This window comes from Lampetra planeri, chromosome 51 (assembly GCF_965212315.1).
Source record: "Lampetra planeri chromosome 51, kcLamPlan1.2.h2, whole genome shotgun sequence".
Lineage (NCBI taxonomy): Eukaryota > Metazoa > Chordata > Hyperoartia > Petromyzontiformes > Petromyzontidae > Lampetra > Lampetra planeri.
In genome coordinates, this window is record NC_136157.1 from 8,461,905 (window position 1) to 8,479,280 (window position 17,376).

At 52.3% G+C, this 17,376-nt stretch overlaps 1 protein-coding gene across 5 annotated transcripts in view; it reads left to right on the forward strand.

The window, feature by feature from the left end:
• GK5 (glycerol kinase 5) overlaps positions 1-16,938 on the forward strand; it is a 35,148-nt gene extending 18,210 nt beyond the window's left edge. For 3 of the 5 annotated variants that reach the window (XM_078616640.1, XM_078616638.1, XM_078616639.1), the window contains exons 10-18: positions 146-219; positions 1,269-1,329; positions 2,987-3,113; positions 6,589-6,693; positions 7,387-7,481; positions 9,332-9,435; positions 9,581-9,640; positions 10,293-10,426; positions 11,080-16,938. In XM_078616640.1, the coding sequence (XP_078472766.1) occupies positions 146-219; positions 1,269-1,329; positions 2,987-3,113; positions 6,589-6,693; positions 7,387-7,481; positions 9,332-9,435; positions 9,581-9,640; positions 10,293-10,426; positions 11,080-11,228 (909 nt within the window). In that variant the 3' untranslated portion in view covers positions 11,229-16,938. Of the gene's footprint in view, positions 1-145; positions 220-1,268; positions 1,330-2,986; positions 3,114-6,588; positions 6,694-7,386; positions 7,482-9,331; positions 9,436-9,580; positions 9,641-10,292; positions 10,427-11,079 lie in introns of those variants that run through there. The other 2 variants (XR_013588516.1, XM_078616641.1) reach the window with 2 other exon arrangements.
• Positions 16,939-17,376: the final 438 nt, after the last annotated feature.

The window sequence follows — 17,376 nt, forward strand, 5'->3', positions numbered from 1 at the left end:
AAATGCGGCTGGGCCTCGCTATGGCTCGTGCTCTTTGCCAGCCAATAACACTTGCCCTCCAACAGCCTGTGCAGGCTACGCGCGGGGGGGGTTTGTCTTTGTGTAACGAAGAGGTTTCTTCTGTCTGCCCCCTTGTCACGCTCAGATGGCCTGGAGCACCTTCCTCATGGGCCTTGTGTCTCTGCCTGGAAACATTTTCCCGCCAGTGGAAGACACGAGGTGAGCATGCGTACATAATCGTACGCCCACGGTCGCGTGGGCACAACCTCTACAATTGGCATTGGCATTTAGACCAAATTAAAATGTTAAACCGGAATGTCCAGACATTCTGTACATCCTCTGCTAAATTTATCAAGAGCCGGACGCAGCCCTCCCACCCACCCTTTAACTCTGACACACACAGACACGTGTATGTACACGTGTCTGTGTGTGTGTGTTCAGTCTCGAGAGGGGGTGGTGGCGGTGACGCAGTGGTTGAGCGCGCTGCGCTACGAACCCGGTGTTCCGAGTTCGGTGCGGTGTGTAAACACAAGCCTTGGGGAGACAAAAGTCGTGGTGCTTGGCACGCCTCCCATCGTGTGTTGCGTCAGCCTTCATAGGCGCTGCTCGCTAACAGCACTTTCCGCAACAGTCTGTTAGAAGGCTCTATGGGGGATCTTTGTATGCGTTGGTGCAATGATTAGCGGCACTGCGCTACAAACCTGCCGCCCGAGTTCAATTCCCGCTCACGGTCAACATCTTGGCGAATATCCGAACTGGTTCTGTACCAGAGATCGCAAACGGGTTTTGATTCCTTACCCGTACCCGGCCGCACCAGGGTCGCAAATGGGTACCCGTACCCGGCCGGGTACGGGTATCCGGCCGGGTACGGGTACCCGTTCCCTACCCGTACCCTAGCCGAAATGAGTGACAAATGGTTACTCACCAGTGACTCACAGACTACCCGTACCTGGCCGCACCAGGGTCGCAAATGGGTACCCGTACCCGGCCAGGTACGGGTATCGGGTAGGGTACGGGTATCGGGTACCTGGTTGCGACCTCTGTTCTGTGCTGTACCCTAGGTCAACTCAACTTAAAAAAACAACGCTGGTGTGGTGTGCAATACATCAGCCCTGGGGAGACAAAGGTGGCTGGGCATGGTTCTGTCCACAACACCCCTCGGGTGCCGTGTTGGCCTTCGTAGGGTGCTACCTGCCAACGGCGCTTGCCCAAAACAATTCGTGTGGCCCACACGGCGCATCTTATTGACTTCGTCTTTTGCTTTTCAGCAAGCTGTACGGACACACGGAGGAGGCGCTGTTCGGAGCGCCCATTGCCATCACGGCGCTGGTGAGTCGCGAGCGGTCGCCCCTGCACGGCTCGGATCGTGCAAGCCGGACACGGCGTTGAGCCTTCGTGTCGCGTGCGGCTGAATGAATGTGCGCTCTACAGTCCGTGTGCACATCCGTTGAGCGGCTTGGGTCGTTGCACGTTGGATTTCACCGACGCATCTGTTTGGGTTTTCGCAGCTGACTTTGGTTCACTCTGTTGTGGCTCGTAGACTTACACAGAGACGCACAGACTCGGGAAGACGTCCATAGACATCATACGGACTAGGGGCTTTGGAAGATAGCCTTGGATACTCTAGCAGAGAGTACATCGAGTGAGATAAGAGAGGAGTGGTAGGAGAGTTTGTCGAGAGGAGTAGCAGTGGATGGGAAGTGGGGATAGAGAGTATCGATCAGCCATGATCAATCCATTGCTCCCCAAGCCATCGCCATCTCACGATTTTGCGATGCAACAGTCCATGCAGAACCTACGCATGAGCTGATGTCATCGTGACCCACTCACTCAGCCACCCATTTACTCAGCCACCCACTCACTCACCCACCCACTCAGCCACCAACTCACTCAGCCACCCATTTACTCAGCCACCAACTCACTCAGCCACCCATTTACTCAGCCACCCACTCGGGCCACTTATTCAGCCACCAACCCACTCACCCACCCACTCAGCCACTAACTCACCCACTCACTCACCCACTTACTCAGCCACCAACCCACTCACCCACTCACTCAGCCACCAACCCACTCACCCACTCACTCAGCCACCAACCCACTCACCCACTCACTCAGCCACCAACCCACTCACCCACTCACTCACTCAGCACCAACCCACTCACCCACTCACTCAGCCACCCACTGACTCACCCACTCACTCAGCCACCATCCCACTCACTCAGCCACCCACTCACTCAGCCACCATCCCACTCAGCCACCAACTCACTCACCCACTTACTCAGCCACCAACCCACTCACCCACTCACTCAGCCACCAACCCACTCACCCACTCACTCAGCCACCCACTGACTCACCCACTCACTCACTCAGCCACCCACTGACTCACCCACTCACTCAGCCACCATCCCACTCACTCAGCCACCCACTCACTCAGCCACCATCCCACTCAGCCACCAACTCACTCACCCACTTACTCAGCCACCAACCCACTCACCCACTCACTCAGCCACCAACCCACTCACCCACTCACTCAGCCACCCACTGACTCACCCACTCACTCACTCAGCCACCAACTCACTCACCCACTTACTCGGCCACCCACTCACCACCCTGCAGGTCACAACACGTCTCTTTCAGCCTCTTCCCTCGCACTGCTGCCCTCTGGAATGTCCTCTTCCCATCATCATAGCTTTATTCACACTCTCATGAAAAACCGTGCTAACATTCAAGAAACATTTTGAACTCTTGGATCTTTCCCAACTTCAATAGTTAGCGCCGTTTGTTGCTGGCCATTTGGCGTTTTGGGCCTTTGGGCCTGCGCTCTGCAACCGCGACACGTCCCGGTTTGTTTTTGTGTTGCTCAGCGTGCCGCGTGCGTGCGTGTGCGTGCGCTCGTGAACAGCACTTGCCCCTACAGTCTTTTAAGGCTATACGGGGGATCTTTGTTGTGTGCACGCGTGTGGGATGGTGGCGTCCACACGGATAGGTCGCGGACCAGCAGGCGGCCATGTTTGGCGAGTGCTGCTTCGAGCCGGGCGACGTGAAGCTGACGATGGGCACCGGCACGTTCGTGAACATCAACACCGGGGAGAGGCCCCACGCCTCCGTGGCCGGTGAGTAGGCCTGGACGCCCAGCCCCTGCCCCACTCCACCTCCTTTCCCCCCCATCCACCCCACCCCACCTCCTTTCCCCCCCACCCACCCCACCCCACCTCCTTTCCCCCCCACCCACCCCACCTCCTTTCCCCCCCACCCACCCCACCTCCTTTCCCCCCCACCCACCCCACCCCACCTCCTTTCCCCCCCACCCACCCCACCCCACCTCCTTTCCCCCCCACCCACCCCACCCCACCTCCTTTCCCCCCCACCCACCCCACCCCACCTCCTTTCCCCCCCACCCACCCCACCTCCTTTCCCCCCCACCCACCCCACCTCCTTTCCACCCCACCCACCCCACCCCACCTCCTTTCCCCCTCACCCACCCCACCCCACCTCCTTTCCCCCCCACCCACCCCACCTCCTTCCCCCCCACCCCACCTCCTTCCCCCCCACCCCACCTCCTTCCCCCCCACCCACCCCACCCCACCTCCTTTCCCCCCCACCCACCCCACCTCCTTCCCCCCCACCCCACCTCCTTCCCCCCCACCCACCCCACCCCACCTCCTTTCCCCCCCACCCACCCCACTTCCTTCCCCCCCACCCCACCTCTTGCATTGGGCTCTATGATATAGAGTCTTGATGAGGGACAAAGGCAATGCCACTGTCATCATGGACAAAATAGAATACAACAACAAAATTCAAGAACTACTCAACGATGGCAGATATACAAAAATAAAAAGAGACCCCACCAACAGCCTCGTCACTAAAACCAACAAAATCATTTCTGATTCAACCGCATTATTTGATCAGACCAAACAGTTCTCGTTGAAACCTTCTGCAGCCAGGCCACCAAGATTATACGGCTTGCCAAAGATACATGCATCTCCGACCATGAACACATTTCCAGTGAACTCAAACTCGTACGCCAAGCTCTTAAGGCTAATGGTTACTCCGACTACACAATCCGCAAAGCCATCACTCCAACCATCAAGAAGGATCCTGTTGAGGAGCCTTTCAAGACCATCACCTTACCCTACATTGCTGGGGTCACAAAAAAGATCTCCAAAATCCTGATTAAACACAAGATCCAGGTCCGATTCAACACAGTACATAAAATCCGTGATCTGGTACCGTCTGTAAAAGATGTGGTTCCAGACATACAGTACCCTGGCGTCTACAAACTAAGTTGCCTCTGTGGTAGCAGTTACATTGGGGAAACCAAACGACATGTCTCGGACCGCATCCGTGAACATAAAGCTGACCTGAAACACGGTAGGACAAACACCTCAGCCGTGGCAGATCACTGTTACAACTCAGTGGGCTCACATGACATTGACTTCTCCAAGACAGAGGTTCTCTGCAAGCCATCTGGCTATCATGAGAGATTCGTTCATGAGGCGATCCACATATACAAACACAGAGACAATTTTAACCGAGAAGATGGATTCTGGCTTAGCAATCATTGGAAGGACGTAATAAACCATTTCGATACACATTAGGGTGGGTAGAATAATACATAGTGTTATATTAAAATGTATAAGGTATAGGGTGGTTTATAGCAATACAGTATATAATTTAATGTTGGGTTTATCTATGGCAGTATATAGTACGGTATATGCTCGTGTGATGTAAGAGAATAAAGTTTAGATGGAAGCATATTATATAATTTTTACGACGTAGAATTGTAATGTATTACTTGCTGTTAGTAACTCAGCTTATTGTAGAGTATAGTAAGTATACTGATGGTGCTATGCAGTTTATACTTTAGTTTTTTATGTAGTTTATACTTTAGTTTTCTACGTGGTTGTTTAGTAACTGCAGCTACATATCATTAGCATTCCTTTCCTTTGTTAATGCTATTCCCTGCAACCCTCCCTTGGTGCTGCTGATCCTGCATAATGCATGGGCATAATATGACTTTGAAACCCCCCCGCCCACCTCCTACGCATTTCCCATGAATATGCTAAATTCCTCTTCATATGCACATTCTTTTTGTTAAGGCGCTCTTCCACCTCCAACCCAGCTTATATATAAGCTCCTAGCTTGGTAGTGTCTCATTCTTCACCTGAAGACGGCTGCTTGCGTTGTAGCCGAAACGTCGTGAGAATTATTTTATTATGTTTTATTTTTATTATTTTATTACTTCCCTTCTACGTGACTTTACCGAAAGAACCAAGAAGATGAATTCGTCACTAGTACAGCACTAACCGGTGTGTTGGAGAGCCAAGCCACAACATTTACAATCTGAGTACGACGTTTCGCCAGTAATTACAACCAGCTTCATCAGGCGACAGCCAGATTTGTGCAGAAGTCCACCTGTTTAGTTCCTTATATAAAGGCGTAGATGTGGTGACCACGCTTCTGCGCTCTTGCGCAAAGTGGGTGGGGGGGGATTACTGAGTCAACGTACATGATGCATGTGCATTATGCGGGCCCTTTCAGCTTGTCCTTCCGGTCTATTGTGTATTAAAATAGCCGTACCAACGCTAATCTCTAATGAAGTATGCTGCCCTTTATAGGCATGCATTTAAACAATGTTTTATTTGATGATTCGCTTCCACGCAGCACTAAAGCGGTAGCTATCCGAACGGTTATAATTATTTTTATTTCTTTCAATTTCGATAGATTCTATAATTAGTCTTGGCCAGTAGTGCAGCACACCGGTGTGCTGTACTACTGGGCAATACTATTTAGAGAATTTATCGAATTGGCACGTTCTGTTTACGCGACAACCCTTATTAGTTGGTGGTGGCGGGTTTTAACGACACATTTATATATTGACGCGATCTAAAAAGCCTCTATTGTAGAGGAGCTGTAGCCGAAGGGTATAAGGCATGAACGGTATGAGGCATGAGTGGTAATGCACGAACAACTTATGCAGGGGCCAAAGTGCGATCACATATCAGCACGCCTCGCAAACACGAAAGGGAAAACGATCCGTTCCAGTAGATTGGGGTTGGCCAGAAACCAAGGCACAGGAATGACAGGAGCGGTAGGAGAGTGCGGTGGAGGGGAGTAGAGGGAGAGGTGGTAGGTGCAGTGCCGGATTAAGCTAGTGAGGGGCCTGTAGCAAATGTTATAAAGGGGCCCAAAATTTAAAAAAAACACATAAATTTTAAAAGACAATTTTTTTACTTGCATTGTAAAGTCATTGTATTTTTTTATTTGCTATACAGCGAGATAATATGACAAATCGCTAACCTTAAAAACCCGGTCGTTCATAAAAGTTGAAGGTGGTATAATACTATACTAATTGCAAGTGCAGAATCACTGAACCGGAATTGATATCTTGGAAGCATTTAGCGCGGGGCCCTTGAAAGTGCGGGGCCCGTAGCATTTGTAGCTACTTTTGCGACTAGGATAATCCGGCACTGGGTAGGGGTTGATACGGTACAGGCCGAATGCCCAGCTGTGACGCTGTTGATGCTGCTGATGCTGCGTCGTCGTCATTGTGCCTCCTCCTCCTCGCCGTCCCCTCCCCTCCCCCAGGGCTGTACCCCGTCGTGGGCTGGAAGATCCGCGAGGAGCTCGTGTTCCTGGCCGAGGGGAACGCGGCCGACACGGGGACCTCCTTGAAATGGGCGCAGGAGCTTGGTGAGACAGAGACACGCACACAAACAAGGACAAAGATTTCCCCCCCCGTGTAGCCTTAACAGACTGTTGGGGCAAGTGCTGTTAGCGAGCACCTGTGAAGACCGGAACGGCACACGAGGGGGTGGGTGGCCAGCACCACGCCCGACCGCCTTTGTCTCCCCAGTGGCGATGTTTACACACCGCACCAGGTACTCATTTGAAGCTGATGTTGCCCGTCAGCAGGAATTGAACTGGGGTGACCCGATTCGTATCGCAGCGCTAACCACTGCGCCGCCGCTCCCCAGGGAAGCACGCACACGCGCGCTTAAACACCTTGACAAACGCTCGGCTGGACGGCCGCATTGCAGACGATTCCTTTTGCGGTGCCGCGGCTTTCACAAACGTTCACCTTCGCTGCCACGGCACGACATGGGCCCCTGGCGCGGCACACGGGCAGTCAGCAGGGGGGGAGACAAAGGCGGCCGGGGCGTCGCGCTGGCCACGCCGTGACCTAATGCGCACTGCCCCAACGCTGTAAACGCTGCACACGTGGCCGCTGAGGCCTGCACCCCCCACCAAACACAAGGTAGTGGTGGGTGGGGAAGGGGGAGGAGTGGGGGGGGGGGCCTTAGTTGGGTGACATCGTTAAGTAGGGGAATGGGGTTTGTGAGTGGCGTAAATCTTCAGCTGCGCTCCTCGCGTGCCGCGGGCCAGGCCTCTTCCAGGACGTGAGCGAGATCGCCGTGCTGGCTCAGAGCGTCCCGGACTCGGGCGGCGTTTACTTCGTGCCGGCGTTCAGCGGCCTCCAGGTGAGCGGGGGCGGTGGGGGCGGGCGCTCGGATCACCCTCGCCGGTTTTTGCGACCGCCACCGCGCAGAATAACCGTTGTCCGGCAATTGTCGCCGGTGGTAATGGTTGCCGCAAATATTTCCTGTTGTAAAAATCGGGGGACCGCCCCGGGACCGGATCGCCCCGTGGGTCCCTCTTGTTGATTCACGACAAAATTACAGGCACGCTGTCGGAGGGCGTGGGACCCTCGTTTGTGCGAGGCCCGGGGTAAAGTGTCACTGGTGCCTGCCCCCAACCCACCCCACCACCGCTCTGGGCAGACCACAATCTGAGCAATTCTGATGGCAGCTTCTTCCCCGAGTGCGCAGCCGCGAGGCAACTTCCCATCGGACCAGCGGACGTGAAGCCCCCTTCGTTTGAGATGTTGCAGATTCAAGTGGGTGAACAGGCAGGATCTGGACGGATGAAGGAGACAGTCACGCGCGCCACTGATTGCTTTTCTGCTAAAGCAACGCTTACATTGTAATCAATGGGCGACTGGAACCCTGAAACGAACCCAGGATTCAAACCCAGGCTCCCAGCGGTTCTGGCTCAGCGCTCTGATCTGTAACCCAACCCACAAGAATCGATGTTAATCGACGAATCGACGCTTCCATAGCGGCCTCGCGATCATTGCTGTGGTGACATGGCTTCTCACCTGGCTTCTATTCCCCCTGTCTTTAATGTAAGAAAATAAATAACGCCTCCCTCCCATATTTGTCTCCCCACACACGAAAACGTTTAAAACGAATACTTTTAGGGACCAATTTCTACCAGAAAGGATCCCTGCCCATAAACAGCGAGTCCACAGAGACAAATATGAGAAGGGGGGGGCATTATTTGTTTTGTCACAGCGACGCTTAACGGTCATTCATTGTTGCCCGCTTTATCTTCCCCGCATCCGCCGTGTTCAGAAGAGGAGAAAGGTGGGTGACTCGTCGTCACAGCTCGGTTCCAATCTGCCAAACGCATCGCCATCATCACGGCGCTGCCTGTAGTTTAGCCACAGATCAAAGCTGCCAAACGCACCGGTAACAGCACGGCGCTGCCTGTAGCACAGATCGAAAACTACGGAGCGTGCGTCGCATGCGTGCGCCATGTGTGTGTGTGTGTGTGAGGAGTGGCGGTGCCGCGGTTAGTACAAGACAACGCCGCGTCGTTGGCTGTGCGGGCCGGACTAGTGGCCGTGGGTGGCCGTGATGGCGGCGATTAGGGATGGCCTGCGCTGTGCAGAGTGCCGGGGGTTGTGAGAGGCATACGCTGCTGTCGCTTCCTTTCCTGATGCTTCATCTCAATCGCCTGACCTCCGAGGTTTGATCCTCGGCCACAGCTTAGGCCGCCTCGGCCTTTAAACGGTGACCTCATGTCAGCATGGAAAGACAAAGTTAGCCGATCACGCACCACCCCTGCTTCTCGGCGCTCTGCTGTGCCGTGCCACCCTTAATAGGTGCTCGCTCACATCACTTGCACGAACGTGTTTGTGTGTGTGTGTTTCACATCCCTGCCTTTAGCTGCATTCGATGTGTGTGCATGTGTGTTAGTGTGCGTGTGCATGCTTTTGGCTGTGCACGCGCACACAAGCGTGTGTGGTTGCGTGTGTGCGGTTAGCGCACTGCGGTACGAACCCGTTGATCCGAGTTCAATTCGCGCTCGCGGCCAACACCAGCGGCAATGATGTGAACCGGTTCTGGGCCTCCCCCAGATCGACTCGGCTTGAAATGAGCACCTGGTGCGCTGCGTAAAAACGCCGCACCAGCCCTCGTAACTGCACTCGCCACCGCCCATGTTCTCCGTGGGCCATGTGGGAGAAACTTCGTCTTTGTCCTCACAGGCCCCGCTCAACGACCCCAACGCGTGCACCGCCTTGGTGGGGCTCAAGCCGTCCACGAGCCGAGCGCACATCGTGCGTGCCGTCGTGGAGGCCCTGGTGTTCCGGTGAGACACACACGGGCTGCGCGCAGCAGCAGCAACGGCAGCAGCAGCTGCTCGACAGCTCTGGGCGTGCGCTCAGTAATTGCGCTTCAGATGCTCGCGCAGAGTTTGTACGCCGCCTAGAGCCCGTCGCTCTGTGTCCCCGCAGAAACAAGCAGCTGCATAACACGATGCTGCAGGAGACCAGGCTGCCCATGAAACAGATCAGGTACCTGCACGCCCCTCCCCTCTTCCCAAACCCCGCTTGCTACTGATGTCAGCTGTGGGGTTGCTTGGTTCAAGGGGCAGTGCACGAACCGCTGCTTCACAATGAGCTTGAGTTAACCAACATGGTGGTCGTGATGATTGTAGCAGTGGTGATTATAATGATGATCGTTGATAATTGTTTTTTTACCCTTCTATCTGGCAACAAAACTGACACCTTTTTACAAGGAGTCATGTTTGCATAGACCACAATACCTGCAGTTATAATGCAAACAAAAAACATAACTCTGTATGCACTGTCCTTGAAGTTGATTGGTCCACACCCGAGACAGCTTTCCTTAGAGCCTAGTCTCACATGGGTTGGTCTAGATGACGCCAAAAGGCTCCTTGTAAAAAGGTGTCAGTTTTGTTGCCAGATAGAAGGGTAAAAAACCAATTATCATATTTTTTACTGGCAAATGAGGTTCCAATGATGATGATCGTTGTTTTAGTGGTGGTGGTGGTAGCAGTGGTAATGATGATGATGATCACGCTGGTGGTGGTGATGTTAATAATGATTGTGGTGGTGACGATGATGGTCGTAATCATGTGTTTGATGGCGGTCGTAGCGGTGGTGTTGGTGGTGGCGTTGTCTCCACATGGTGTGGCTGGCTCAGGGCAGATGGCGGCGTGTGCAATAACGACTTCGTGCTGCAGCTGACGGCGGACTTGCTGGGCTGCTCCGTCGACCGCCCCCAACACACGGACATGTCCAGCCTGGGAGCTGCCTTCCTCGCCGGCTTAGCCGTGGGTGAGCACCTCCCTCGCTCGCTCGCTCACCCGCTCGCCCGCTCGCCCTCTCACTTGCTCGTCCACGTTATTGGGACGCTCGCCCAGTTGCCGACTTGCTCACGAGTTCGTGCGCTGGCGCGCGCGTCCGCACACACGCTCGGTCCATTCGCATCTCTCGCAGAAAAGTGAGAGGATCTGAGGGCCGTTAGGGAACGGTCCTCAGAAGTGGACACCACAGAGCTACCTCTTGAGATCCCTTCAGGTGACCTCTAGTCAACACAGTAGGAGGTAGCACTTCTCCACCCACTCTACCGCCGAGGGTATTGTTAGACCCATGACGGTGAAGGTGATATTTTCTTTTTTATTCTCAAGAGCTGGAATTCAACCAAATTAAGTACAGTGATACATTTTATGCAACGGTCTTTTTGTGCATTCATTGGTGACCCGAATGAAACCATCGACTCGCTGTACCTGAGAGCCCCGTTTTAATCACGGATTTGGTGTGATTCAAGTCCCAGATTCTAACCCAGGAGGAACCCAGCAATGCAAACTTAGTGCTGACCTCCCAGCCACCTTGGCCACTTGAGGAATCCACAGCCGGTTATAACATGACCCTGCGCTAAAGGCCCACCTCCTGACACCGCCCCAAACCCGACTGTCGGGCCCGCGCAGGCTTTTGGAACGACCGCTCGGAGCTGAAGGCCCTTCGCTGGACGGAGAAGCTGTTCGAGCCGAGGACGCCCAAACCGCAGCTGCTGTCGGACATGAGGAGCTGGGAACGGGCGCTGAAGCTCACACGCGGCTGGTACAGCAAATCGTGACGGAGGGAGGTCCCGCGTTCCGCCGTGCGCGCGAGCGGCGTCACTGCTTGCGGCGACGAGGGTCTCCGTGTCACGCGGCAGGTCCAGGCCAAAGCGTATTTGGGATATGTTTTCTGACGGTTGGCCGTTGTTCAGACTTTTCCTTGAATGCGTGGAAGGGCGGGCTCCATTGTCGTCGACCGGGGCTCGGGGGGGGATGATCTTCGTCACCGATTGGCCTGCTGCAAAGGTTTATATATATTTTTTCTTTTTACAAAGTGAAGAGGATGAACAGTGATCATGATCGGAATGAAAATCTTTGTGCTGGAAAATACCGTAAACGGTTTTAGTTTAGTGCCAAAACAGTCACTTTGGGAAATGAAGGCCCCTTGTTTTAAGGTTCTGTGCCAAAATGTTAACTTTGGTGTCAACAGTTTGTCGTCTTCAGTCAATGGTTTCCCTTCAGCAGGTGAATAAACGACGACGCGTCCGCTTCATCGATGACACATCTATCGCCTACGCTCACGTTACGCACATGGAACCGTACGTGCAAGGTTTAGTTATGTACGACGTGCACGATGAGTACGTGTGCGGATTATACGCTCGAGTGACGCTCACGCCAGCGGCGTATATATGCGAACCGTGCAGACGACACGGTGAGCACGAGCAACGATGACGAGGCTTCGGTAAAAAAAAACGAGACGAGGCAAATCGATCCCTTCGAGACGCGACCCCCGCAGTCGCGACGATTCCCCGTGTCGCAAGGGTGCCGGATCGGTGCGCGTGTATACTGTTGAACAAGGCATCTGTGTTTCTGTGGCCTGGAACCACGCACGAACCAATCCGTTGATGCTGCTAGAGTGGGAGGAAGAAAAAGCAACTCCAAGTAGCTATGGTTTCTCTGGGTCGCAAAAAACGTTTCAAGGTTTCGGACCTCTTAGTCTTCAAGAGCAGAGTTCAGTTTATACAAATGGTGAAATAGGTGATGGCTAACAGTGGTGGGACTTTTGTGACAGTTACACACAGCGTGCGAGTCCAACCTGTCTCCATTGGGAGAAACGAAGCACTTTGCTTGATTTCCTGTGATTTATTGCGCCTTCATGTGTACATGTGCTTGAGCGTGTGTAGTTATCATACCTCTCCCCTCTCATCGCACTCTACTTCCCTCCACAAACTCTCCCACATCTAATCTCACTCTACTCCCCTCCACCCGCTCCCCTACCTCTCCCCTCTCATCGCACTCTACTCCCCTCCACTCACTCTCCCACATCTAATCTCACTCCACTCCCCTCCACGCACTCTCCTATTTCTCTCCTCTCATCTCACTCTACTCCCCTCCACTCACTCTCCAACATCTCATCTCACTCTACTCCCCTGCTCGCACTAATTTGCTCCAACAGCCAAGGTTTTCTATCAAAGGGCCCAGTAGCACATTCTTTGTGTTCACCATACAGCCTGGAACCCCCTTCCCCCATCAGTCCGGGCTGTCGATTCCCTTCTGCTAAAGGCCAGCTTCAAGACTTTCCTCGTCTCTTCTGCCTTTGGCTCACTGCCTCTCTCTCTCTCTATAAATACAAAAAAAATGCACCCATTGTTTCTGCACAGCGTCACATTTGGACGCCATATCAATTGTATTGTGCAACTGTATTGTGTCATTGTACAGTATTGTGTAAATGTATCGTCCCAAATTAAGTGCTGCTGCCTCCGGATGTCGGCCCACAGTCGGTGCAATCGCCAGCGTTTTGTGGCCTTGATTTGATGTTTTGTTCAGCTGAGAATATAAACCTCCTCCTCCCTGCGGAGGGGGGTTCGTTCGTTTTGACGCGTGTCCAGGAGAACACACGCTGAGAATTATCCACGACTGCAAATGTAATGGCCCCTTTTATTCTGGCTCCGTTTTAAATTTGAGCTGCGGGTGAATTTTCGAATAGAAATTGAAAAAAAATATATGAGTTACAGTGCCTCAATTTGCTGACAATATTACACACGGGCCTTAAAAACAGTCAGCGCTAGCAGCGGGCAACGCCTTGCACAGTGGGAATGATGTAACACGCTGCATCGATGATGATGACGGTGGCTCTCGCTACGATGTTCCACTGCCATGCACCGCCGCTGCTGCCCAGTCCGCCTCCCCGCTGAGCGTGCAGAGTCTGCGAAGCGCCGGGTCTGCGAGTCGGACAGCAACGAAAAAGGTTGCTACGGGGAGGTTATTGCCGAACTGCTCGAGGTCTGAGCAGGCGATGGTAACATTGGTCCCCAAAGGTTTATTTTTTCTGTGAAGTATTACATTCAAGTTACAAACTGATCATGCTGCTGCTGCACACTTTGGCACCTACCGTACATTATTTCATGAAAATGCTGAATGGCGAGATAGTATATATTTAAGAACAAATCACCTTGAAGTGTACCCCATCTCGTAAAGTAATCAGGGTTGAGTGTGGATCATTGCACTGTACGATGTTATATGTTCCCACGTCCATGCTTCGTGCCTTCACCACCTCGGCCGGTTGGTGACGGAGGATCAAATTACCCAAACTGCATCGGGAGGCCCTCATCCAGCAGTGGATTGACAAAATGGTCAAAAACTAAGTCTCTACTTTTACAAATGGTTATACGAATAAATTAGCACGGTGATGTTTTAATTTGAAGCTTTCGTGACTGCAGGAATCCATACTCTTTGGTTCTTTCTGTAAAGTCACGTAGTTCTAACTAGTACGGTGATGTTTAATAAAAATAATGACATTTATAACGCTCCAGATTTTAGCAGACAAGTCAACAACTCGAGGCTCGGAGCCAGGCTCAGGGCTGCTCTGAAGCCAGACCCAGACAGACAGAGGCCTTCACATGTCTCTTAAAAGTCAGAGTGCATTTGATGTTGCGGATGTGCAAAGGGATTGGAGAGTTCCACACCGAGGGGGCGACAGCAGAGACGACGCATTTAGCATTTCCAAAGGAATTGGCATTACGAGGATCGGACAAAATCCAAATACAACAAGGAACTGAGAAGAGAATTCTGGGATTTTTCTTTCGCTGTCTTCTGGCCGGCCGAGTTGCCCTTACAAAAGAAAAGAAGTCGTCTGGCTCGGTGGGCTTTGCTCGGGAATTATAATTTTGAACGCGGCGGAACCAGAGGGTACCGTCACAGGGTTTGCGCAGCATGGGAAGGTGTAGGGGGGGGGGAACACCCTCGTGCATGAATACACCTTGCAGATAAATGTGCCTGTGACAAAACGTGTAGATGTTTACTTGCAGTAGTTTACAGTCATCAACGTAAAAATAATCACTAATTTCTTCACGAAAGCCTCAATGAGTATTAAGACCTGTTAGGAGGGTAAGGCTACATTGGGCTGTTTGGCCAAGGCAGCTTTGACGATTAATTTCGCACGCGGAAGGACACCAGGGAAAGGCTGGAGACCCCACGCATTCTAAGCGGATAACCGGCGAAGGTTTGAGATTGATTCAAGAATCCGTTTTCTGTAAAGCCGGGGCTGAAGTACCTTCCCGTAGGCGGAACAGGACTTTGAACACTACCTCTGTCGGGCAACGACACTTTAACACGCGCGTACCTCGGCCTCTGCTGTCACTGCTGCCAGTGGTGCCGTGAAGTCAACAATAGTCCCTCCCAGTGCCCCCATGGGTGCGGGTAAGATGCTTGCGAGTGACGGATAAATATAGTTTGGCAGCTGTCTCGAGACCACAGGCGGTAGGTTACCCTGACCCGTGCGGTGCTGCTAACGATTCTCTTATCTCGCTGCCTGGCAGGGTGGAGTGATTCACTTGCACCACCAACCCTTTGATTCGAAGTGTTCGAACACAGGCAAGATGCCTCCCCCCCCCCACCTCCCGTTTTAATCTCCGACAATACTATTGGGGAAAGTGCTGTTCGCGAGCACCTATGAAGGCCGACACGACACACGAGGTGGTGGGTGGCCTTCACCACACCGCGCCGTCTTTGTCTCCCGAGTGGCGATGTTTACACATCGCACCAGGTACTCATTTGAGGCCGAGTCGACCCAGGGGAGGGCCCAGGACCACTTCAGATAGTCGTCAGTGGTGTTGGTGGCCGTGAGCGAGAATCAAACTCGGGTCGCTTCCCACCAGGAACATTCAGCCTTGCTTCTCTCTCTACAGTCACGAGTGATTGCGAGACAGGCAGGAGGCAGGACAGAGAGGAAAAGTTGAGGCTTTCATTCTAAACTTGCTGCCACGGTTGCCCTTAAACACGAATCTTGGCATCCATTCAGAGTGGACTTTGTCAACTTGCGTTCGGTTTGAGCTGCAGTCCTCATTGGAGTCCGTCGGTCATTTGAACCTTATGGCGGGACCCCGGGGTCCCGAATAAATGGAAGTCAAAATTGTAATTAATACATTTTATTTTTGGCGACTCCGTCCCACCGCGCACACAAACGCCGCGACCCGCCTTGCGCGGATCGTTTTCGCAGAAGAAACAAAACTGTTAAGCTTTGATTAGCGCGTCGTGTAGAACTCGTCGAGAGGAAGAGATTGCCGTGTCGTTCGCCTTCAACAGACGTACAATGACGTCGCAACGCAGTCTATGCCAGAGCCTTGGGAGGGAGGGAGGTCTGATGGGACCCTGGGGTCCTGCCACGAGGTTCAATTCTCTCCCGTGTCGCGGTGCGCGCGGTGTTGGGATGAGCACTAATTTAGATGAGTAAAGCTTGAAACGTGTCGTGAAATACAATGTGCAGCTGTGCAAAGACTGAAGTGCATTTGTTGCCGCGAGGTTATCTGTATTTTCAAGAATAATAATTACAAACTCGACTACTTTTTGTTAAAATTGTGAGTTCTCTATCGGTGCTTGTGTGATTAAATGACCATTTGTAAGGTGTTATTTTCAGATGAGTATATCGTTTTGATTTGAAGCTTTCGTGACTGCAAGAATCCACACTCTTTGGTTCTTTCGGTAAAGTCACGTAGGTATAAAGTATTTAATATAAATTATTTTATAACTACGTGACTTTAGGTATCAATTATTTTATGTAAATTATGTAGAATTATTTTCTAGCTACGTGACTTTACCGAAAGAACCAAAGAGTATGAGTATATCGTGTTGACAAGGTTGTAATGACAAACGAAACGTATTCGTAAAGTTAATATTTGCATTCTTCACTTAACGTGTAATGTGCACACATTACATTCTTAACGTAGCAGGCTTCTCCAGCCTTAATGTGCTGACATTAGCAACGATCCCTCTCCGTGATGTGTTTATCTGTCGCTTCAATGTACCGAACGTGCAGTCACCTGGGTGACTGCCGCCCGTGACGCAATTGTCAGAGATGAGGTGCAAATATTCGCCCCCGTGATGGTCACGTGCCAAGTGTGTGTGTGTTGTGGCTCTGGACACGTAAGCTGTCTTGACCACAAGGTTTTACGAATGGCACGGTGGCCAATACTAAAACCGATACCATTTTCACTCTCGGGCATGGCCAATCCGCTGCTGGGTGAAGGCTTCCTCAAGCCGCCGCCATCTCTCACGATCTTGCGATTTAACAATCTCGCTCCTGCACATTATCCCATTTAATGTGTTACCATCTCTGCATTGGACATCTTCACTGGAGTGTCGACACATTTGGCTGCCACTCCGGCGTGAGTCCCGGGCCATCAGCCAACACTTTTCTGAGTGAGTCGCGAACTCGCCCATGTCCTCTGATCCGTATATTTCCCTTTCCGTCTTTCAGTGCCAATTCCACGAATAAAAATGTCACACTTGGCGGGTCTCAAAAACATGTGTCTCGGCTACACATACCCAATGTGTGAGCGTGGATATACGAAGTGCCTGGATTGAGCATGTTGTCGTGAGCTCACCCAGTTATCGGCCACCATCACCAGCAAACAGGCTGCAGACATCTAATTGTTACAATTATTGCCATTACAACGGAACAACAATGGTGTAGTATAATATCAAACAACGGTGACACAATCATCAGTACTGCGTTATGATCCAAGTGACCCCGAATTCAATTCCTGACGACGGCTACCATCAGTGGCGAGTTACACATGCCTACCCTGGAGCCTTCAACAACTTGGGCCGACCAGCGTGGTGAAGTACGCTCAAACAAGCCCCATGACCGGCATGTGTCGTGGGGTTGGAGCCCTCGTGCAAAAATGGATGCTCAATGCGCTGTTAAAATAGCTCAACCTGAAAAAT